General features: G+C 38.4%; 1 protein-coding gene across 5 annotated transcripts in view; it reads left to right on the top strand.

Moving 5' to 3' along the window:
* The first annotated feature begins 6 nt into the window (after window positions 1–6).
* Window positions 7–23,884, top strand: part of TMX3 (thioredoxin related transmembrane protein 3) — a 52,588-nt gene continuing 28,710 nt past the window's right edge. For 4 of the 5 annotated variants that reach the window (XM_015562772.1, XM_015562771.1, XM_006761930.2 and 1 more), the window contains exons 1-10: window positions 7–88; window positions 1,137–1,191; window positions 4,760–4,799; window positions 6,323–6,446; window positions 14,320–14,365; window positions 15,720–15,800; window positions 18,218–18,317; window positions 19,546–19,623; window positions 22,022–22,088; window positions 23,048–23,146. In XM_015562772.1, the coding sequence (XP_015418258.1) occupies window positions 43–88; window positions 1,137–1,191; window positions 4,760–4,799; window positions 6,323–6,446; window positions 14,320–14,365; window positions 15,720–15,800; window positions 18,218–18,317; window positions 19,546–19,623; window positions 22,022–22,088; window positions 23,048–23,146 (736 nt within the window). In that variant the 5' untranslated portion in view covers window positions 7–42. Of the gene's footprint in view, window positions 89–1,136; window positions 1,192–4,759; window positions 4,804–6,322; window positions 6,447–14,319; window positions 14,366–15,719; window positions 15,801–18,217; window positions 18,318–19,545; window positions 19,624–22,021; window positions 22,089–23,047; window positions 23,147–23,884 lie in introns of those variants that run through there. The other variant, XM_015562773.1, reaches the window with a different exon arrangement.

Consider the following 23,884-nt stretch of genomic DNA (forward strand, 5'->3'; position numbering starts at 1 on the left):
CCGCTACTGCTTCCCTCGGCCTGCAGCTCTCCTGCGGCGACCATGGCAGCTCGGACACCCGGGGCTGCCTTGCGGCTCTGCGCCACTGGTACAGGCCTGGAGGGGGTGGTGCGGGTGGGCGCGGGGACCCTCTCCGGATGGGGTCGGGCCTGGACCCGCCGCGGGGTCCCCGGAGACATCCCTCACCGCGGCTCCTTCCTCCCACGCGGGCTGCCCGAGACCAGTGTCACCCGCGGGAAGGATGAGTTTTCCTCCGTTCGGTTCTGATTCTCGGGGTGGCAGGAAGTTTCCGGAGCGCTGGCTCCACTTACAGGCGTGAAGGATGCTACCTTCCGAAGGTGCAGCCACTCAGGGTTTTGGCTTTAGGTTCCCAGTCTTTGGGAAGAAGGGGCGAAGGGAGGGGTGTCCCAGGGCAGAACAGACTCAGGTGTCCAGTGGAAAGTGCCCCGAATGTGGGTGGGCCTTTGCTCAGCCCCCGCGCCCGTGTTTCCCTCTGGGCTGTTTTCACTCAGTAACCAGGATGTGCCAGATCCTCTTCCGGAATACGTATTGGTGGAGCTCAAGACCTATGAAATTGGGAATAAAAACTAACCGTTTGGAAGAGATTGACCAAAGAATGTAAATGCATAAATGCAGAACTCATCGACACAGGCAGTAGTGCGGTGAAGACCTGGGGAGGGTGTGGGGAAGCGGTGGTTACTGGAGGGAAAATGAGACACCTGTAATGCTTTCAACAATATAAATTTTTTTTTTTAAAAAAAGCTAAAGTATGTAGAATGGTATTTGAAGTTTATGCCGAGGAGATCATTGGTATTAGAGAAAAAGGAAAAACAACGATTTCTATCCCTATTCCAAAAAGATGGCATGTAACAAGGAAAAATGGGATGAAAGTGGAAATATATTTAAAAAGAACCTCTGTGATTGACTAGCCTTTCACAGTACGGTTGCATGCAGAGTGTTTATTAAACATTTGAACTATTTATGCTTTTTCATCACTTGTGCCCTGGGATGGTTCAATGAATTTTTTGGTAGGTTGATAAAAATCAAAAACATTTTTTTTTTAGATGACTGAGCTTATAGTACAAGCCAAATGATACACCAGCATTTATTATATATGTTTTCCCTTTTTCTTTCAGTTTTTTTACTTGAGATGGCTTTCTGTAAAGGATTCGTAGAAGATTTAGATGAATCGTGAGTATATATATTTTTAAGTAGTATCTTCTTCCAACTCTGAATATTTGTATGAATCTAGTCTTTTAATAATAGAGCCAGTAATAACCAGTGCGTACTGTATATAGCACTAATTTTGTTCAAAGAGTTTTACTAAGTTGTAAGATTTTAAAAAGTGCCAAACTCATCTGTGTTCTATTTTATCATTTCACCTGCATTTGCTATGTTTTTCTGCTTTAATCAGTAAGTGGCTGCTGGAATTTGGGACCATGCTGTGTGTGTGTGTGTGTTTGTATTTGTTTTTACAGTACCACAGCGTTAATCACAAGGCCTTGCTTATAGTAGGTGAAGAGTCGTGCTCCAGACCAAAACCCAATGTGTGATCTTTCAGACAGTGGTAAAGCTTTACCTGGCAGGCCTCCAAGGGGAAACTACCCTCCCCACACTTAACTCACTGTACAACCAGTGCCCCATAGTCTCTGGAGGCAGTTGTAGTCATAGACTCGGGTCTCCAGGGCCAGCGTGCTAGCTAGGCTACACGTCTGCATTCCTAGCCCACTTGCCTTTAGGCAGGAGGCAGGGGGCTCACCTGAGGCATTTCCTGTGCACCTTGCAGAGACCTCCTTAAAGAGGGGCGTGGCCGAGGCACTTTGCTCCACCTGGACTCAGCGCTTTCACCTGTCCCTTTCCCTGGCCGTCCCTCTGCCCAGGGGTCCATAAAGAGGCAGAGGCAGAGGCAGAAGAAGCCTTTGGTTCACTGCTCCTCTGTATGTGGTGACCCTTGCCTGGCGCGGGTCCACTTGGGAAAACGGAACACTGAGGAGCTGGTGCCTTTTTTGTGTGCCCCTTGGCTTGCATCAGAGCAGTAACGAAGAAAGCCTCCGTTGTTACTTTCAGTTTGACTTGTTGTCCTACTTACCAGCTCCACTTGACAACATTGCCGTAGCAGCAGGGTGGTCAGTTGAGCACATGCCATTCTGACAAGCAAAAGCCTCAGGGTCCCATGGGGCCCTTTATCAGCCATGCCAGTGAGTACTGGGGAGTTCTAGCAGATTGTTTACAGAAACTGTTTGATCCTGGGAGAACCATTGTCAACAGGGAGGTAATGTTCTTAAATGTTAAAGGTTAAAGTTAGTGGTACGGAGGCAGGCTAAATAGCCATCTTAGACAGTGAGAAAGAATAACTGAATTTATTTAAGGAAAAGGGGATGGGTGATGGAGATATCCAAAGGGATGGGCTACACAGCACTGAGCCAAAGGGTATTGGGTCATGATGGCAACAAAAAATGTATTTAGGACAGTAAAACGAAGAAGGGCATAGAAGAAGCAACAGGAGAGCCTAGGCTGGGCTGCTTTGTCTCACTGGGAAGTTAGAGAAAAAGGAGCCTTGGGGACAGGTTCAGGGGTGGAGCCTGGGACAAGCTGCTGCTGCTCATTGCTCCCCTGGTTGCAAGTCTCATAGGGTCCCTTAGAGGTTGGGGGATACATGCCTGTGGAGGAAGGGCAAGGGGTTGCTCTTTGCTGAGAGAGTGCACACTGGGTCCTTTACCTTGAGCATATTTCTCTCTCTTGAAGGTGGAAATAGGGGTTTCAGGGGAGAGTCTTAATAGAATATTCATCAGTTTTCCAGGTGTGCTCTTTAAGCATGGTGTTCTCCACCAATTGGTTAGTGCTAGGGCAGGGGGTCATTAGGCAATATAGTTAGTCCTGAGGCAGCCAAGGCACCACTTGTCTGGTTTTGCTGCTTCTCTGGGCCTGAAGCCGAAATACAACTGAGGCCTAGATGTTATCTTTAGAGAGAAAAGGGCCAGGGGTGGTCTAAGCAGCCTGACCAGCGATAGGAAAGATCCAGGATCCAAACTGCATTACCGGTGATGTTCTAGGGGGGGATACGTTGCCCCGGGGCAAGGTCCTTGTTTTCTCAGGTTTGCCCCTTGGTAGGCATCTGGAGCTTTCTGCCCTGGTGAGTTTCTGTACCTGGCCCATCGTCCTTGCTCTGGGGGTCTGACAGTAACTGTAGACCTCCTCCTTTAGAATGGCCTGGCAGCCATGACTTTAGCCATGAGTTTACCTGGGGAGGAGGAAGGGAAGATGAACAGGCATAGGCACCCCAAACCCTCACCTTCTTTAGATGGATGTTCTGTTGACTGACAGGTATGGCCCGCCATCATGAGGGGTGCAGTGTGTGCTACGTGCTGTGAATGCCCTGACCCACTGATGCCTGGGTTTGACAAGAAGGACAGGTTTTTCGTGCTAGTTTAGTGTCTTCTCACACCAGCCCAATCCAAGATGGTGTCTGAATTTCTGTCCTCTGGTGGACCCAGCAGACAATCAGTTGCACCCCTGCTTGCTCTGGGGTAACAATTCCTTTCCATGTTTAGCTGACAAGCCTGGCATGCTCCTCAATTCCGTTTTCCTTTGTCAGCATAGAGGCCCGTGAAAATAGAGCAGTGCTTATTTGCTGGGGCTGGAGTGAGGAACGGGAGGTGGGAGAGCAGTGGTCAGATTATCTTACAGTCCTAGCCATTACAAGTAGCCTTACAAGTTCAAAGTACTCCACCATGCTTGGTGAAGGTTGAATGGTGTCCACACCCAATTCTATTCCAGTAAGTTAACCCGAAGGAGCCATCATTGACCCAGGTCCAGGGGCGGTCCAGGAGGACTCTGTCTCTGGTTCCCCATTGGACCTGAGGAGGCTCCTTGGATGTTATTCCTGAGGTGGAGGGCCACTTGGGAGACCTTTTCATGGAGTTGTAAGACTCCGGCTGCGCTCCTGTGCCTTTGCTACTACACCATAGAGTCCAGGGTCTCCCTCATGAGCAGCATGATTGGAATTTCTGCTCATGAGCCTACTACTGCACTTGGCTGCCAAGGCCCAGCAACAGGCCAATAACTGCCTCTCAATGGGTTGTATGTTTCAGTCAACTTGGGAAGGATATAGATCCGTGGAATCCAGGAGAAGAGAGCCCTGGTGGCCTGCTGGAGGGCTGCCAGGGTGTCCTGCTAGTTGGGGCCCCACTCAAAGGCAGTGGCCTTTCTGATAACCTGGTAGATGGGTGCCGTCCAGATCCCCACATGGGTTATGTGACAGCATCAGTAGCTGATTGGGCCCATCAATTCCTAGACCTCTTTTCTATTTAGGGGTTGGAAAGGGCAAGAAGGAGAGCAGCTATTCTCACAAAACCATGTTGTTTGCTCAGTGTAAAACCACTGAGTCATCATTATCAGAAGCTGAAATTCAAGTTCCCAGATGCCAACTAAGGGCAACCCAAGGCAGGCAAGCTTTCCAAGGATAGCAGCCTCAGGCCTGCTGCATTAACTAACTCCAGGTGTGAATGGAGCAGAAGGCATAGGTACTGAGCATGTGTCTGTGTTTCTACCAACTGCCACTTCATTACTTCAGTTCTCTACTTTTATTATGATGTTTAATGGATAAGATTTAGAGATCATTGAGTAAAATTTGCATGTAAAAATTTATTAAAAGAATTTGTTGCATGCCCCTATATTTATCAACTAATTATCCCCACCTGTTATTCAGTGGTAAAGTAGAAATATACAAAGACTTGTTTCCTTGTTTTTTGTTTTGTAGGTTTAAGGACAATCGAAAAGATGACATTTGGCTTGTAGATGTGAGTATGTAAAATTTTTGTACTAATTAACCACCCCTCCAATTTTAAAAATTATTTTCTACTAGAGGCTCAGTGCACGGATTCATGCACCAGTGGGGTCCCTCGGCCTGGCCTGCACCCTCACAATCCGGGACCCCTCAGGGGGATGTCAGAGAGCTGGTTTTGGCCCCATCCCCACAGGCCAGGCTGAGGGCCAGGCTGAGGGTCCTCTAGTATGCATATAAGATCTTTGGTTAATCTCTTCCTGCCCTCCCTCACCCCCCTTTTCTCTGAGATTCATCAATCTCTTCTATGTTTCCATGCCTGTGGTTTCCACTCCTGTGTTGAGCGTCTGCCCTCTGGTGGTCAAGTGCACATCATGGCTACTGGCCAGTTAGCCAGTCACTTAGGCTTTTATATATATAGATTCTCTTCCACCCAAATATATAGTTAGTACTGAGATACATTACTCAATTTGTTTTCTTAAGTAGTACTGTTTGGGTTTTTATATTAAAATGAACCTCAGAGCCTTAAGGTTCCTGGCAAGGAACTTGACTTTGATGAAGTTCTGATGAGGTTGGCTTGTGGATTGTGTCTGAGGGAGATTATCGTATGATTTTTATTTCAGAATTCACTCTCGGTTTGTCATGTTACCCAAGAGACTGTGTATATTAATCACTTGGCAGTCAAAATCATCTTTCATCTTAATAGTAACAAAGTCAAATTTTTCTCATTTTCAAGTGTGGATTATATTCACACTTTATGGTGTTTGGAGTTCATTTTCTCCTGCCTCAGTAAAAGAGGAGAGTGGCAGCGGAAGAGACAGACTCACAGTAGCAGAGTGGACACTTAGTGAAGCCAGGCTGTGGGCACAAGGTTCACTGTGTATTTCTCCCTCTTTCTCATGCCTGTGTTTGAACATTGCCAAAGTATAGTGTTCACAAATCAATAAGTCCTATTTCATGAAAGTACAGCAAGCATTTTGTTACACCATTTAACCTAACACCAGTTACCACCTCAGCCTGCTGGTGATTCTGAAGAAGGAAGAACTGTGGTTTTAGTTTAACCAGCCTTATTTGCCCCTCTGCCAAACCAGTCATCTTAATGGTTTCTCCCATTTTATCAATGGTTACTCTTAAACTAGTAAAGGCAGCTGCTGTGTTGGAATTTTTGTAGTAGAAATAGATTCAAATTTATCATTAACACCTAAGGGGTGTGTACATGATGTGTGTTGTATTTGATGGTCTCATTTTATACATAACATGGACATATCACTTGGAAACAAAGATGCTTTTATTGTAAATCATGTATCTATTTAAAATATATATCAGTAATCATTTAAAGTACCTTAAAATAGTGTCAGTATGAGGGGTATGCTTTATGTACATGTTTTATGTTAACCAATTGAAAGTAATATTTAGTCTTTATTTTGTCTAAAACAGATTATTATTAGATCATTTTGTCAAAGAGATTCTTTAAAATGAAGGCTGATATCCACAGTAGCACAGTATTTTAGTGATTGTTTCTGTTTGTTTTTTAACAAGTTTTATGCACCATGGTGTGGTCATTGTAAAAAACTGGAGCCGATTTGGAATGAAGTTGGTCTTGAAATGAAAAGCATTGGTTCGCCAGTTAAAGTTGGAAAGATGGATGCTACTTCCTATTCTAGTAAGCATTTACTCAGTTTACTTTTTAACTGTTAGCCTAATGAAACTGTATAAATTGCAAAGCTGTATTCAAGGTAGGAGGAAGAAATACATGTTTTTTTGCCCATGTGAAATTAAAGTTATCTTAAATTAAGACTGTGCTTTTTGAGTTAAATGAATTAACCATTGGGTGTGTAATATGAAATATGTTAACTGAAAGCATTTTGGAGATGTGTAAGCTCTTGTTTCTATTTTGAGCCCACTTGAGATAATTTGTGACTTGCGGCAACAATAACAATTTGAGCACTGACCTATTGATATTGCTGTGTGAATTAAGAATGAGAGTTTGTTGTTTGAGTAGTGTGAGACGGCATGGCTCAGGGGTAAATGGGAATATGAAGGACGAGTTGAGTTAGGATAAATGCAGGTGAGGGTCAGGAAAGTATTCACTTTAGAGAGAGTACTAGAGCAAAACCATAGAGTTGGAAATGAGTTTACTGAGTGTGTACCAGAGAATAGACTGTCGTTGGCAGACTATGGCCCATGGCCGAAATCTGGCCACTCCAGCAACTGGTTTTGTAAATGGAGCTCTGCTGGAACACAGCACACTGGTTTGTATACTGTTATCCGTGGTTGTCTTCGTGTTCCATTGGCACAGGGAGTGATTGTAACAGAGACTGTATCCCCCACAGAGCCCAAACATTTATTTTATGACCCTATACAGAAAACGTTTGCCAGTGCCTGTCTTAAAGGATTTGGGAAAAGACAAAAGTAAGTCTAGAGAAGTATGAGACATCATAGACATTTGGAAAGAGGATGGCTTCAGAGAACAGATTCTGGCTCTGCTGTGAATATACTTTATTTAGATACGCTCTTGCTGTGCAGCACCAGGAGAGTGCCTTAGCACCTCTGACTTCGCTTTCCACACAGGTGCATTTTTATTGTAAGGCCTCTGAATGATTATTTTGAGATTTCAATAATGTAGCACATATAAAGTCCCTTGTTCTATTCAGTAAATGTAGGTTCCTTTTTTCCTTTAATTAGTGAAGAAAGAGGAAGTATGTAATGAGTAATTCATTTTAGAAAATCAGGGTTATACTCTGGATACAGTTTTGGAACAAGAAAGACCTATGTTTTCATCCCAACTCTTCCATGCCCTGTTTTTTTGCTTTGGGGAAGTACCTAATCTCTTCATTTCAGTTTTCTTGTCTATAAATGGAAGAGTAATAATCCTCTAGGTTATGGTTGTACTGATATTTCATATTCAAACTCCTTACCACAATAACTACTACATACAAGGTGCTAAGAGGTAATCCCAGATTTTAAGGGGCCCTCATGTGGGACAAAGTGTTTTACGTTTTATTACTTGTCAATTAAGAGGCAATACATGTTTTTGAGAAGGCCAATGGCTTGCTGCATGTAGTAAGGAAAGAAGAGTAGAGACAAGAAAATCATCTAAGTCAACTTGTGTGCATCTTGGTGTAGAATGCTGGGAGCCTTGACTTGGGTGGTTGGCAGTAGAGTAAAGAGGAAACTAATTTTTAGAGACATTTTCAACGGTGAAAATACAGATGTGATAGATTAGCTCTGTGGTAGAAAGAAAAACAGTTAAAAATAATAGTATAGGATTCTTAGCATAGTTACTGAACTGGTTATGTGAAAAATAATACTAAATTGAAATTTGTATGCATTTTCATGTTAGCAGCTATTTTGAATTTGTGGTATTTTGCTTTATTTATGTTTTAGAATAGGGCATTAGAGTACATGTATGATGTTTGAGCTGGAATTATTGAGTCACACAAATGAATTGTTGAAACTTTGAGAGAAGAGATCAGTGGTAGAAGTTACTGTAGAGACAGACTAATATGCTTGAATTGGTATTTCTTAAAATAAGCTTTTAAAAAAGTTTAAGAAGTTACTCCTTTCAACTGTTGCTCATGAAAGTAAATTATTGATTCTATACTTTTATGTTGATTAGACATGCATGTAAAGATATATTCTTCATATGGCCATTCATTCATGGTCACTCAGTCAATATTTGGTTTGTCAAGCCTGTACTGATCTGTAGAAATTAAACAAGAACCAAAACAAATCCTTCTTGTCCTGGAAATACTTACAGTTAAACGGAGGGAGAGAGATGAACAAACTAACAAGTGCAATAAAGTCATAAACATGCCACATTCTGTGATCCTTTGAATCATTCAGTGGAGTAATTAAGTAATGTATAAAAGAATATGGGAGTATAAAGATAATGAGAAAAATAGTACCTATAAATCAGTAAACATCTTAATGGAGAACTATTCATGTGATGCTGCAGTGATAACAGTTTACATTATGTCAGAAATTCATATCTAATTCATTAGCTTATTATTCAGTGTTTATTAAGAGCTCCGTGTGCACTATTAAGTGGCATGAGAATCAGAGAAAAATAGTGAATACTTTTTCCTGAGTAGCTTAGAGAAGAAAGTATTTTAATTGCTGGAACTAAAAGCAATTTTCTTATAGGTCTTAAGACTTCATATATAGTTTGTAGCTTTTTAAATACTTTATCATGGGACTTTTTTTTCATTTCATTTTCATAAATCATTAAAAGGTTTAAATTTTGCCTCTGATCTTATGATAGTTAGGTTTTATTTGTTCACTTAGCATTGTGTAATATGTTATGCTGAATTAAGAGGAGGAAAAATCTCACCAGAGGTTACATTGTGTGAAGCGTAGACATTTAATACATTACCTGAAGCAAACCTTTAGCTTTAAGAAAAGGGACCGGGAACTGGTGTGTGCTGAGGACTGCCCTCTGCCAGGCACTGTGGTAGATGCTTCATTCATTTTCTGTCCTTTACTCCTTGGATATTGAATAATAAACCTCCACTCCTCTCCCAACCAGCATACAACCTGTGAGGCTTGCTTGTAGATTCTGTGACTGCTTGACTCATACAAAAATAGCTTATTGAAAAGTCATTCTTTTGTTCCAGTGCTGTAGGGTAAGCATCCATTCAACAGGTATTTAATGAGTGCTTACCATATTTCAGGATATGACAGACATGTTCTAGGCATTGGTGGTACATGAGTGAGGAAAGCAGACAAAAGTCTCTACTCATGGAACTTACATTCTTAGAGGGAGAGACAAACAGTGACCAGTAAACTTAAGTATATTGAATGGGACTATTTAGTGTTTGATGTCAGTGATGGATGCATTTTTCATTTTATTATAGAATCATGGAGATGTTTTATGCGCTATGGAGAAAGAGAAATTTATCTTCTTAGTATCTAAAAAAAGTTAATAAATATTCAATAACTATTATCTAGAGATTACAAATAGATCTTTTGCATATAATTCTTAAAGTTTCCTTAAATACTTCAGGGCAACTCCAGTGCAGGCAGTTTAGTAGAACTTAGAATCAAAGAGGTAAAGAAATTGAATTTGTTTTCCCAAGCTAGCTGCCAATATGATTCCATGTCTAACTCTAGGACACTAACAGATTGGCTGTTTCATGGGTAGCTCTTCCATCCCCCTAGGTCAGTGATGGCGAACCTATGACACACGTGTCAGAGGTGACACGCAAACTCATTTTTTTGGTTGATTTTTCTTGTTAATGGCGTTTAAATGTATAAAATAAATTTCAAAAATATAAATCTGTGTTTTACTATGGTTGTAAATATCAAAAAATTCCTATATGTGTCACGGCACCAGAGTTAAGTTAGGGTTTTTCAAAATGCTGACATGCCGAGCTCAAAAGGTTCGCCATCACTGCCGTAGGTGGCTATCAGGCAGTCACGGAGCCATTGTTTCTCGGTGTGTAGACTGCATACTACCTGCATTAGGGTTACTTGGGTTGCTCATATAAACTCAGATTCCAAAGTTCACACCAGCTCTACCGACTGAAAATCTCTGAGATTGGGTCATAAGAGTCTGTATTTTTACATGGACTTCAGGTGTTTGTGCTGCATGCTTAAGCTGGAGAATCACAAAGTTAAGGATTTAGATGGATAGTTATTTATAGAACCTTGATTTGAGTGGGATAGGATTATTCAGTGGTCAACTGTAGAATACCTCATAGAGTATTTGTGAGGGTAGCTTATTTCTCAGTCATGCACATACTTGCAGTGCGTGGAAGCAAATGCCATCACACTCAGTCCAGCAAATCTCGGTATAGAATTCTTGAACTAGAGAAATTTGAACTATCATGATGCCCTGTGGTTTTTGTGCCAATAATTTTTTGATGCATGGTGTCAACTAGTACTATAACCAAATAACATTAAAAATTTGTGTAATGTCCAATGCGAATTCATATATGTATTTTAGCTTCTCTCTTTGCACATATCCCTTCAATAGTGAGTGCTAAAAGTGTGTCTTGTTTGGAATTTTAAAAAGTTATAATGTTAGCTGCAATGATGTATTGATTTTTCTTATGAAACCACTGAAATTCTGTTTATTCCTCAACCTAAGTTGAGGAATTGTGACAGTTGTATGATAAAGTTCATATTTTACCTCTCTCTGATTTATAAACTTGCAGTGACATTTGGCCAATAACATTTGTATTCTGATTCCTTGTTCACAGATTATATTTGCACTAGTGATATTTGGGGCCAAATAATTCTTTCTTTGGAGGGAGAAGGAGATCCTATTCATTGTAGGATGTCTAGAAGTAGCACTGTCCCCTTACTCCCAAGTTGTGGCCACCAAATAAGTCTCCAGACATTGCCCAGTGGCTCCTAGAGGTCAGCCCCCCCCCCCTTCCCCAATTGAGAACCATTGCTATATTTTATTCCCTTTCATGTCAGACACATAGTAACACTAAATGTTAAGAAAAACATTTTGAGCTGAAAAGGACTTTAAATTAAGTTCAGCTCTTTACTGCTCCTCCCTCCCAATGTATAGATGAAGTAATGGAAGGTAATTAGCAGTGAAATGACTTTGAGTGATTTCAGTCACTGAATTTAGAGGTAAAATTAGACCCAGAATCCAAGATCACCATGAATCCACCACCAAGCTTGTCTGTCCCTTCAAGTTATCATTTCAAAGAGAAAATAAAAAAATAGCGGTTTCACATTTCCCCTCATTTATGATTATTTAAAATGACAAGTTATTCATGTTACAAATGGATTCTTCAAATTGTGAAGGAATTAATCTTAGATTTCTATACAAACTATTCTCTAATAATGAAACCAACAAAAAATGTAAAAGCCAGTTATAAGTTTTCTACACATGCTAATGCTTATTATCATCTGTACATAGAATTATCAGCAGATAATTACTTAAAAGTAAAGTCAGGATCAAGAATAGAAAGGAAAGGGACCTAGCATTTGAGGATCTCTGTGTGCCAGATCCTCTGTTAGATTCTTTTTTACTTGTGTTCTCATGGTAAAGTCGCACCCGTAACCCTACAAGGTGAGTGGTATCTTCAGATGGGGAACTCGCCAGATAAGTTTCTATTGAAGGAGTACAAAAAACGTTTCACATAAATGTTAAAGGCACGCTTTAAAATTAAATAGCCATTGCATTTTGAAGTTATTTATTACATGTTCTTACAGGCTAATATCTTTTAAAAGTATGATACTTTGTAAAACACTGTGTAATATGAAGTGAGAATTCTTGTGATTGTCCGAAATTTGTTAATAAATTATTCAGAGCTGCGCAGATGATAAATGAAGTTGGAATGCTAACCTGGGTCATTATATGTCTATAACTCATGCTTTGCTTGTGTGCTTTTATAAATTATACAACCATTTTCCTCAAGGGAAACCTAAGTTTGAAGTTTTAGGAATCACTGTCAATTGAAATTCTATCAGAAATAAAGATATGTTCAAGGAGCAAAGGGACTGCAGAGTGGGTGGTATTATAAAACTCCAGCTTATAGCTAGGAAGCACTGAGGTCAGGGAAATGAAGTGATGGGGTTAAATTTCTCTGAAGCCTATTGTGAGAAACACCACCAAGTTACAGAATACCACTACTATATTTTCTCATTTGATTGCATATTTCATTTTTTCAATTTGATTTATATATGAATAAATTTTACACTACATTGTATGAGGAGTTGCTAGTGGGATGTGTCCTCCTCTCAATCAATTATGTTAGTCTTTACCTTTGGCAGTTTTTAATGAGCTCTGGTTGAAGGTGATGAGGGCTTGTATTTACCTGCCTTAATTTGGAATGAGAAGCATTAAGAACATACTTTACTCACATAATGTCTCCCAAATCATTTCTTTTTAAAATTTATTTAATATATTGATTTGTAGAGGAAGGGAGAGAGAAACATTGATTTGCTACTTCACTTTTTTATGCATTTATTGGTTGATTCTTGTATGTGTCCTGCCTGAATATTGAAGCCGCAACCTTGGCATATTGGGACAACGCCCTAACCAACTGAGCAACCCAGCCCGGGCCTCTCCAAATCATTTCTTTGTTTTTACTTGGAAGAAGGCAATCTCTATAACAACAGTCTTCAATTAGAATGTACTTGATAGAAGTCCTGCATTAGAGATGGCCTGGATAAATTCTGTAATTGGTCTAAGTTCATATGACAGTTCAGAAGCAGGACCTGCATCTTCAAAACCTGAATCCTTATTTTTGTTACCTCTTCAGTTGTGCTGCCTCTAATAAAACCCACTTTCTGGTTCCCCCCTCTCCATGTGTAAGAGAGAAGCTTTAGGGTTGACAGAGATTTTGGATGTTATTTTGCCACAAATTTGCTTTGTTGTTATTCATGTATATTGGTAGGAGTGATTTGAAACCAAAGGTTAATAATTACTAAAATCATGACAGGTAAGCCAGAACCCACGTGGAGACAGTTTCCTTACACCCAGCTGTGATAATAAAATATTGTGGGAATAAAAAAAATTAACAAATGGAGAGATCAGTAAATGCAGTGTACTTACACTAGTATAATATGCAGATATATTGTATATAGTCTGTTAACTGAAAATTGTTACTTTTTCTTTACTGTTCTAGTTGCCTTGAATCTGTGAAGGATTAGTATTCATTTACTATCATGATTTCTATAATTCTTAAAGCCTTGAGTCTCTATTCTTTGCTTGTACTTGTTACTATTTCTCCTTTCCTTTAAAAAGATGCTACTGTACCAAATGTATCTCATTTGAACTTGAGGATCTATCTATATATATATAAAAGCCTAATATGCAAAGTGTCCCCTCGGGAGTTTGACTGGGAGTTCGATCGCTATGATGTGCGCTGACCACCAGAGGGTGGTGCAGAATGAAGGAAGGCCCCAGCCAGCAGCCACTAGGGACTCTACCCATGCACGAATTTTGTGCACTGGACCTCTAATTTCAGAATAATCTTTGTGTCTATTGGAATTACTCTAGGTTATTACAAAAGCAGAAACTTCTAAAACCTTTTGGATAAAGTTGATTTTAGATCATATACTGACTATAGAAAATAAATAATTTTGCAGATATGACTGTTTTTAAAGGTAAAATGCAATGCAGTTCTTTTAAGACTCAGAAAACATTAAAGGAAGAGATGGGCCCTCCTACTTCCCCCGCCCCCCCTTTTTTTAAAGAAATATTAGTGCTGGAAAGGAAGTCAAATGAGAAGTGAGACTTTATTTATATGTGTTTATATATTTTAAAACAAAAGACTATCTTTTAAAATAAGTACTTTAGAGTCAAAATTTTAACTATTCTTTTGGCATTTATTTCTTATTTTGTCATAGGATTTTTGTGTAGGGTGTAGGTTAGATTGTTAAGTAATTGTTTTGTATGAGAACGTCATGTTTTTCTTTTTGTGAGTTTATATTCTCTTAGAGGTAAAACAGCATATCTATATAAATTTGTATAAACATATATGTTTTTTAAGTAAAAAAGGCTCATTTATGACCTAGTTTCTCATTTTTAAAAAAAATTTAGAATTTTTATTCTTTTTCTTATCAAGGCATTGCTTCAGAGTTTGGAGTTCGAGGTTATCCAACAATTAAGCTGTAAGTTGAGTGTTGTATGTTTATATGTGTATTTTTATTAGTTCACTCTACTTACATTTTATTAGATTAAGTCCTAGTACTTTCCATGGAGGAGTGAAGTTTTGGGTTCAGTAGTTCTTTCCAGGGCCAGGATGTGATCAAAGGAGAGGGACTGCATCTTTATGCTTTTTTTTTGTATTTAAATGAATGTGCTGTTTACTAAAGGCTGATACATTAAACAAGATTTGACTGTGACAGGCCAGTTGTCTTCTATATTTTATGAAGGACCAGGTAACAAGTCCTAGTTATAGAAGGTCTTTTACCCTTGAGGAGCTCCAGAGTATATTCTGCTTTGTCATGTGATTCCTGTCTCCTAACAGATTTTACTTTTTGTAATTATGAAGGATATTTCATTAGAGTGAAAGAAATAAAGAGGATCAAATTTATAGATGTTAATTGTAATCTGTAGTTGTTGATCAAACATAACATATATTATATATGTTGGAAGAAATGGGGTAAGAATTCTAAAGGGTTTATTTTATAATTATTGTTTTACTGAATTTTCTCAGGCATTTCATCCACTCCTTATTTTGATAATATGGGGAGTTAAATTGTGTTAAAACTTATTTTTATAATGAAGTAAGTTTTTATTTCACTATTTTAAAAATTCAAATTTCAAAATTTGAGTAATTTTATTTTTTTATTCTTGGGTTTTGTGTTGACCTCTCATCTTCCCCCACTTTTTAAATGTTTGCTAAACCTCTTTTACTTTCTTGTGTTAAGTAAATTATCCTTTCCATTCTTTAATTATAGATATTCTGTTGTGCTATCACAATTTTTTTTTAATTCTTAGTTGGACACATAATTCATTGGCAGGCTTTTAGAAATTATCTAATTTTCAATAAGAGATGTTTTTATGCATTGCTTTACTCTATAATCTTGGAGCACCTTTCAAGTTACTATGATATTATAGGGCTTAAAATTTGTTTCATCACTACCAAAGTCCTATTAATTCCCTGGCCTTTTACTTGCCTTTAAAAAGAGAAAACAGAATTATAATGCTTTGAACAGTGCTTGACCATGAATGTGTAGATTATTCATTATTTAGAAGACGTAGATGCAGTGCAACTATCAAATACACAGTAAATTATTTTCGTGTAATTTTAACAAAATACAGCCTTTTTCTTTATATTTGGAGTTGCTGGTCCTCTGAAGCCAGTTGTCTACTATATTTTATGTGGTTATGCTATTTCTTCTCCATATTCCATTTACTATTTTATGTACTATAATTTTATATAATAATATTGATTGATTAGCATTAAATATTAAAATAGTTGAAATAATCCAAGCTTTTTTCTTTTGTTTTCTTTTTAAGATTAAAAGGGGACTTGGCATATAATTATAGAGGACCACGAACTAAAGATGATATTATTGAGTTTGCTCACAGAGTATCTGGGTAAGTTTTTACTAGAAAAGACCTTTAGTATATGGTATCAATATTTGAAAATTAAATTATTTTTATAGGTCATTATTGAAGGACTTAACCTGAATAAAATTTGTCTACTTATTTATGAGAGAAGGCAAGGCTACATAGACTATGCAAAGAGATTCTTTAAAAAAAGACAAGGGGGAGAGCTGTGGTACTTACTAACCTCACATTTAAATTTATTTATAGTATTGAAGACTTTTTCTCCCAATTTTTAATTGATTTTCAAAATTTGATTACTTCTAATAACTTGGTGAATCTTAATTTTTATTTTATTATACTTTTGCTTTTCTACTACCTGGCTTACATCATTTTATTTTTATTGTTACCTGATTTTAAAGTTTCACAAGAAACCTCATAATATTATTGTTCTGAATAGACTTGGGCTTTTAATCCCTAGGCTGTGATGATGGAAAGTGCTTTGTAGATACAACTGAAATACTTTCCCTGATCTATCACACACTGCTTTATGCCAACTCTAAGGTATTACTACACATTTTGCCTAGAATGTGACATAATTGAAACCTGTGTGCTTCCATAAGCATTTCCTGATGGTTTGAAAGCAGTGATTTTGTTTTAATCTACATTTTGCTCTGGGGTATAAAGAAAGTTGTTGTTTATAATTATTAAAATGATTACGTGCAACTTTTTGGAGAACATTCATCAAGATCAGGGGTCCTCAAACGTTTTAAACAGGGTGCCAGTTCACTGTCCCTCAGACCATTGGAGGGCCGGACTATAGTTTTAAAAAAACCTGTGAACAAATTCCTATGTACACTGCACATATCTTATTTTGAAGTAAAAAAACAAAACGGGAACAAATACAATATTTGTATTTGCATGTGGCCCGCGGGCCGTAGTTTGAGGACCCCTGATCAAGATAGTTTAACCTATATTAACTTTAAAAGTATAGACACTTTGTTATGAGTTTGACAGGATATATTATATTGATAGCTTTAAAGTAAATTGAAATATTGGGATGGATTTGTTGGGTGGCATGATACTCCCTGTTTTAAATTACTTGAGAAAAGGCAAAGAATTAGGAATGATCTTTATATAGTATAGTTTGCAAAGCTTATTAATATAATTTTCACTGTATTTTAACATTGATTACACATTTAATTGTCTATTTGCTTTGTGAATAAGTAAATTTTACAATAACTTTATATTATATGAGGGGATTGTTAGTAGGTTGTACTTTATTCCCTCATGATTTACTTAGTCTTTATGTTTTAGCAATGTTTAATGTTTTAGTTTAATCTTAAGAAGGGCTCTCCTGATGTAACCAGGGGTGACTCTGTTGCAAATGAAATTTCAAGATTGGGTTCTGGAGTTACATCAGTTACCAGTTAATTACTCAAGGAAAAATAGGAGCTAGAGTAGAGTGATGCAATGCAGCTAAAGAATTGTACGTTTTAAAAATGTGTTTGCCTTTGGAAAATGTGTTTTGTTCTTTTTGCAAATTTTGTGAAGTAAAAAATGTGATAATATAGGGCACATTTAAAAGAAGACTCTTTTAGTTTTTTAATAATATTTTATACGTGGTATGTTTTGTAATAACCTTTGATGTACTCTCTTAGTCTTGTTGGGTTTGACATATGCTTATATAATAAAATCTTTGCCCTAGCCGGTTTGCTCAGTGGATAGAGCATCGGCCTGCAGACTGAAAGGTCCCAGGTTTGATTCCATTCAAGGGCATGTACCTTGGTTGTGGGCACATCCCCAGTAGGTGTGCAGGAGGCAGCTGATTGATGTTTCTCTCTCATCGATGTTTCTAACTCTCTATCCTTCTCCCTTCCTCTCTGTAAAAAATCAATAAAATATATTATTAAAAATAAATAAATAAAATCTTTGTTCCATTTGGTTTTCTCTTTATGAGTTTCTTATGTACTATTATGACTACTATTTTCCATTTTATTCTTTCTAAAAAGAATAGCATGCTTATGAAAACTTTTAGATTTTAACCTCTGTAGGGCATTTTAAAATTATGTAGCAATTAAATGAACAGTGTAAGATGTAAATATTCTTAATATAGTATCAGAAACTCCTGGGATAGTATTTCACATATGCTTGTGTGAATGATCTTTTAGAAAAAAAAAATACTCTTATGTGGATTGTTTGTTGAATATTGGCTAAGATGGTACTCTATTTGAAACTTAATATTTAAACTGGTAGATTAAATTGTGGGTGCTATATTTTTATTATATGGGTATAATAGTGGTCATGGACTACAGTTTTATTAGATTAATGTGGATTGGGTGATACACTTAAAATGCAGTTAATATAGCACTTAAACATTATAAATTTAGATCATATAGGTAGGATTGATTTGTTCTGTCTTTAGTTCAAATGCAAATTCATTTTTTGTTTTTGTTGTTTTCAAACAGAGCACTAATTCGGCCACTTCCAAGTCAGCAAATGTTTGAACATGTGCAGAAAAGACATCGTGTATTTTTTGTTTATGTAGGTGGAGAGTCAACTTTGAAGGTATCAGATGACTTTATTTTTTAATCCAAAAGTTTACCAAAGACTCAAACTTACTTCACTTTTGTTGGACATACTTTAGCTCAATCTAAGTATTTTTATAATAAAAATATTTTCTTATATATCCTCTATAGTGTTTACCTCTATGAAGCAAAAGTAAATAAAAAGTGGGCAGATGTTGCCTGCCTTGGTATTTCTTTTGTTATTGACCTGGTTAAAATTTTTAGCATTTTGAACCTTTGAGACTAAAACGTGCAATTTAAATGTAAATTTTTTAAAGGCAACAGATCATTATCTTAAATTATTTTATGTGTATATGTGCGTGTATGCACACACATCCCTTCCTATACTCATCAAATTAAATTAATAGATATGAATTGAGCTTATGTTGTACTTAAACTATTTGGAAGAGTTTGAAAGCTCTTGTTTTTTTTTTGTTGTTGTTTTTTTTTAATATATTTTATTGATTTTTCACAGAGAGGAAGGGAGAGAGACAGAGAGTCAGAAACATCGATGAGAGAGAAACATCGATCAGCTGCCTCCTGCACATCTCCCACTGGGGATGTGCCCACAACCCAGGCACATGCCCTTGACCGGAATCGAACCTGGGACCCCTCAGTCCCCAGGCTGACGCTCTATCCACTGAGCCAAACCGGTTTCGGCTGAAAGCTCTTAATTACAATGGTCTTTTGCCATTCAAACAGCTTATTTTATTGGCTTATAGTCTACTAGAGGCCCGGCGCACAAAATTCGTGCACGGGTAGGGTCCCTAGGCCTGGCCTGCAGTCAGGGCCAATCTTCCCCGGCTGCTGGCAGCCAACAACCCCCTGCCACTGCCGGTCACCCTCTGTGTGTGGGGTGACCAGCGGGACAATCGGGGCCCTGCTCTCACCTGCCTTGGCCTGGCGCGTCTGCTGCAACCCACCCCCAGTTCCCCATTCCCCATCGGGTGATTGGAGCCTGCCAGCCAGGGGTAGGGAGCTGGGGGCAGCTCCTGCATTGAACGTCCGCCCCCTGGTGGTCAGTGCACGTCATAGCGACTGGTCGTTCCACTGTCTTGTTGATTTGCATATTACGCTTTTATCTATAGATCTTTTCACATAAAAGGACTTACGATAGCAGATTGTGGTATACTAGTTAGTGAATGAAACAATTTGCTCTGATTGTTAATGAAGAATTAATTTTGGTCTTAATATTTTAAAGTCACCTTTTTTTGTTTGTATTTTCATAGGAGAAATACATAGATGCTGCTTCAGAATTAATTGTATATACATACTTCTTTTCTGCTTCAGAAGAAGTGGTTCCTGAGGTAATATTTAAAATTAGACTTTAATAACTTAATTTTAATCTTTAACTTATTACTTGATTTTATCTGTAAGATTTATTAACTGTGATTTGTGTGGAAACAGTAAACATGTTCAATTGGTACCAGATTGCTTATTGTTAACAAGCAAATATCACTAGATTGATAGCATTTACAGATTTTATTTACATTAGTTTTTTTTCTTTAAAATAATAGCAGCTGTGAGAGGTGATATTCATACCCTTAATTGTTATTCATACCCTTAATTGTTTTGTAAGTAGTGGATTTACTTATGTATATCTGTAGAATAAATGACTACTTCTTAACCTCTAATCTTGTGCCAAGCACGGTGTAAGTTCTGGATTGATGATGAGCCAGTGCCTCAGACCCTGATAAGATGGAGCTCACATTCTCCTGGTAGAGGAAGTGGACTTCATGTTAGCATTGCAGTTGATCTCCTCTGTTGGGTCTTCAGACTGAGGTAGTGATCCTTAATAAACAGATCTATAAATAGGATATCATGATCACTATACTAATAAAAGGGTAATATGCTAATTAGATTGGTCGACCGGACATCTTCCAGACATCTGACTTCCTTCCAGACAAAGCCATGGTGGCAGGGGCCGAGGCAGAGGTGGTTAGGGACGATCAGGCCGGCAGGGAAGCAAGCAGTTAGAGGCAATCAGGCCGCCATGGGGGAGCAAGCAGTTCCGGGGCGATCAGGCCAGTAGGGAAGGGCAGTTAGGGAGTGATCAGGCAGGCAGGGGAGCAATTAGGGCGCAGTCAGGCCGGCAGGCAGAGATGGTTAGGGGTGATCAGGCAGGCAGGCAGGCAGAGGGGGTTAGAGGTGATCAGGCAGCCAGGCAGGTGAGCAGGTAGGAGCCAGCAGTCCTGGATTGTGAGAGGGATGTCTGACTGGGATCGGGCCTAACCCGGCAGTTGGACATCCCCTGAGGGGTCCCAGATTGGAGAGGGTGCAGGCCAGGCTGAGGGACACCATTCCCCCTCCCCACCCCACCTCCCACCTGTGCACGACTTTCGTACACCAGGCCTGTAGTAAAAATAAGGGAGCAGTGCATTTATGGGGAGCAGTTAGAGGTGGCATGGCTGCTCTAGATTCCTTGATCAAGAAATGTCAATCTGAGAAGAAATAGTTGAACTGGGACTTAGATAATAGGAAAGAGCCATGTAGAGATCTGTGGCCAGAGGAAATCAGAAGCAGGGAACAGATACTACAGGTGCCCACAATGAGAACCCGCCTGGCATATTTGGGAACAGAGTAGTAAGCCAGTGTGATCTTAATGCAGTGAGAAAGGAAATAGCAGGTAGGCAGAGGCCAGTGGAGGCCTTGCAGGTCATGGCCAGTCATGTGATCAGTTGAAGTTGGTGAAGGACTTGGTCTTACGTTCATTTTAAGAACATTACTCTATGCCAAGTGCAGAATGAACTGGATAGTGATGATAGTAGGTCCCAAGATCAGTTGAACTCTTGAAGTAATATAGGAAGTTTGGGCTTGGAGGTTAGTTAGTAAGAGAATCAGGGAGAAGTGAAAGAATTGTTGTGCTTGGGAAATAGAATTTTTTGTGCTTGCTGATCTGGAGGGCAAAGGAAGAATTAAGAATGACTTTAGGTTTTTGGTTTGAACAGCTGGGTAGATGGTGGTGTTTTCATGAGCTTTGGGGCTATTGCCGAAGGAAAAGGTTGGGGAATGGGGTGGGGGAGGGGAGGGCATGAACAAGAGTTTTGAATTGTTTATTAATTTGATTCAGCATATTAGATATCAAAGTACAAGAATCAAATACACAGTTGGGTTTGGGATCTAGAGTTAAGTCTGTGTAAATAAACTCCTTAAACATTGGATGCAAAGTTTTAAGGAAATAAGAGATCCCAGGACCTAATGACAGCAAAGGAAAATGACAAGAAATAGCCAGTGCATAGGAAAACAAGTTGAGTGAGGAAGCCAAGAGAAAAACTGTTTTAAGTAGGAATGTTCAGTGTGTAAGATTCCCAGGTAACGCAATGTAATCATCGCATAGCCCTGGGATGGTGGGGAGGGACTGGAACCTGCCTGTGCTGACTAATGCCTTAGGCCCTGCTCTTTGGCCACTTCACAGTGCCTCTCATCCTTTACTTCCTACATCTTTAGGTCTGTTGTCCACTCTAAGAGTATTCCATTGTTTCCATGAGAGCAACCAGGGCACTATGCCTGGTGATGGGTATATAAAGAGATCAAACCCAGTCCTTGAATGAACTTGGGATTCACTGTGCTCTTTTTAAATAATTGTAACAATTTGTCATTGTTAGGTGTTTTTCCTCCTTTCCTGGAATCCTTTAATAATCTTGAAATCATAGCTACAAATTGAAAAAGTTTAACTAAGATTGTTTACACACCTGATCTTTGCAGTACGTGACTCTGAAGGAGATGCCCGCCGTGCTTGTTTTCAAAGATGAAACCTATTTTGTTTACGATGGTAAGTTCCAAAGCTCTAGCTTACATAAAACATTTTAACATTAAAATGCTGTCTCTCTTACAATATTTGGGTGTTAATGAAAGATTTTGTAAATGTAACTGCTTCTTACAGCTCCCATAATCTACCCAGTTAGCTGAATGACTGACTGACATTTTTCTTACCCTTCAGCTTACTGTTCTTTCCTTCTGGGTTGTGGTTTTGAATGTTTCTTTTATTTTTATTTTTTGGTGAGGTCATTTGCCTTTTCCAGAAGTGAACCCTATGCAGTTTCTATACATTTCTTTAAATTTTCAAAATTAATTTTTTAAAAAGATATATTTTAGACATACAAAAAAGTGAAGAAATATAACATCCTCAATAGTGGTGACGTCTGTATGTTCTTGCCTACCACCACCTCTTCCTGCTCGACGGAAGCAGCCACTACTCAGCATTGCTTCCTTGAAGCAAATACTCAGCCTGGTTTTAAAATATTTTTATTATGTTAAATATACACAATAGTAAGCAGAATGCTAAATAATAAATCCCTACATACATACCCATCATCCAGATGAAACAGGGACCAAATCTTACCCACATTTGCTTCAACAAGTTTTCTCTTCAACAAAAGTTGAAGTGTTTGAAAGCAGAATCCTGGTGGTGTTTAATTATTGTGTGCTTTATTCCGCATCTCTTAAAAATGTGGCCTTTTTTTTAGGTAACCACATGCTGTTATAGCACTTAACAAAGTTAACAGTAATTTCCAGCTGCTTCTCTGAGGTATGCAGCAAACTCACAGTGAAGCATTGCTCTGTGCATCATACCTTTACTGCATCTGTGTGTTTAGAATACACCTCTATAAATGGAATTTATGAATTGAAGATTATGATCCTGGCATTTTATACATATTGCTGGAGTAGAATATTGTAAACATCATAAAAACATATCTACACTATAATTATCAAATTTCTTTTCTTTTTAAGAATATGAAGATGGTGACTTGTCATCTTGGATCAACAGGGAGAGGTTTCAGAATTATCTGACTATGGACGGCTTTCTCTTGTATGAACTTGGAGATACAGGTAGAAATATACATATAGCTCTCCATTACTGCACAGAATTTCTCCTTGATTGATCTGAGAAAATTAACTTTAAGGTCTATTTTAAAATATGTTTTTGTTTATTTATTTATTTTTAGAGAGAGAGGAAGGGAGAGGGAGAGAGAGATGGAAACATCAATGAAAGAGAAACAATGATCAGCTGCCTCCTGCCCCCTATGGGGGATTGAGAAATGGTTGATTTAATAGCACATGTATATACCTGCTTTGAGCCAGAAACTGTACCAATATTTTGGTGCATGTAATCTCATTCAACTCTCCCAGTAACTTTGAAATTTATACTATTTTCTAAAGTAAGGGGAAGTTACTGAGGTAAATCATACAGCTAATTAGTGATAGTGCTTCACCATTGTTTGCCAAGGCAGAGAACATGATAGACACTGCCTTCCTAGAGAATATCAGAGATGAATGGGGTTTATATTCTGTGCAGGGTTAAATAACTTTGCTTCAGTTTTATTCTATGTATTATCACTGGAAAGTAGTGACTCGTGGTACTGAAGGGAATAGCAATATAAAAATTATTCTCCTTATACACCATCCTTTTAGAGCTACAGTAATTAATAGTAAGTTTTGTTTATCGACTTATTTCTTATGGTTTTTGTATTGAAAGACTTCTTATTTTAATCTTTTTGTGGGTTGTATGAAAAATACAATTTGTGTATGTGAACTATTAAATATTTACTGTTGTTTAATTATGAGGAT

Source organism: Myotis davidii, unplaced genomic scaffold (assembly GCF_000327345.1).
Source record: "Myotis davidii unplaced genomic scaffold, ASM32734v1 scaffold96, whole genome shotgun sequence".
Taxonomy (NCBI): Eukaryota; Metazoa; Chordata; class Mammalia; order Chiroptera; family Vespertilionidae; genus Myotis; species Myotis davidii.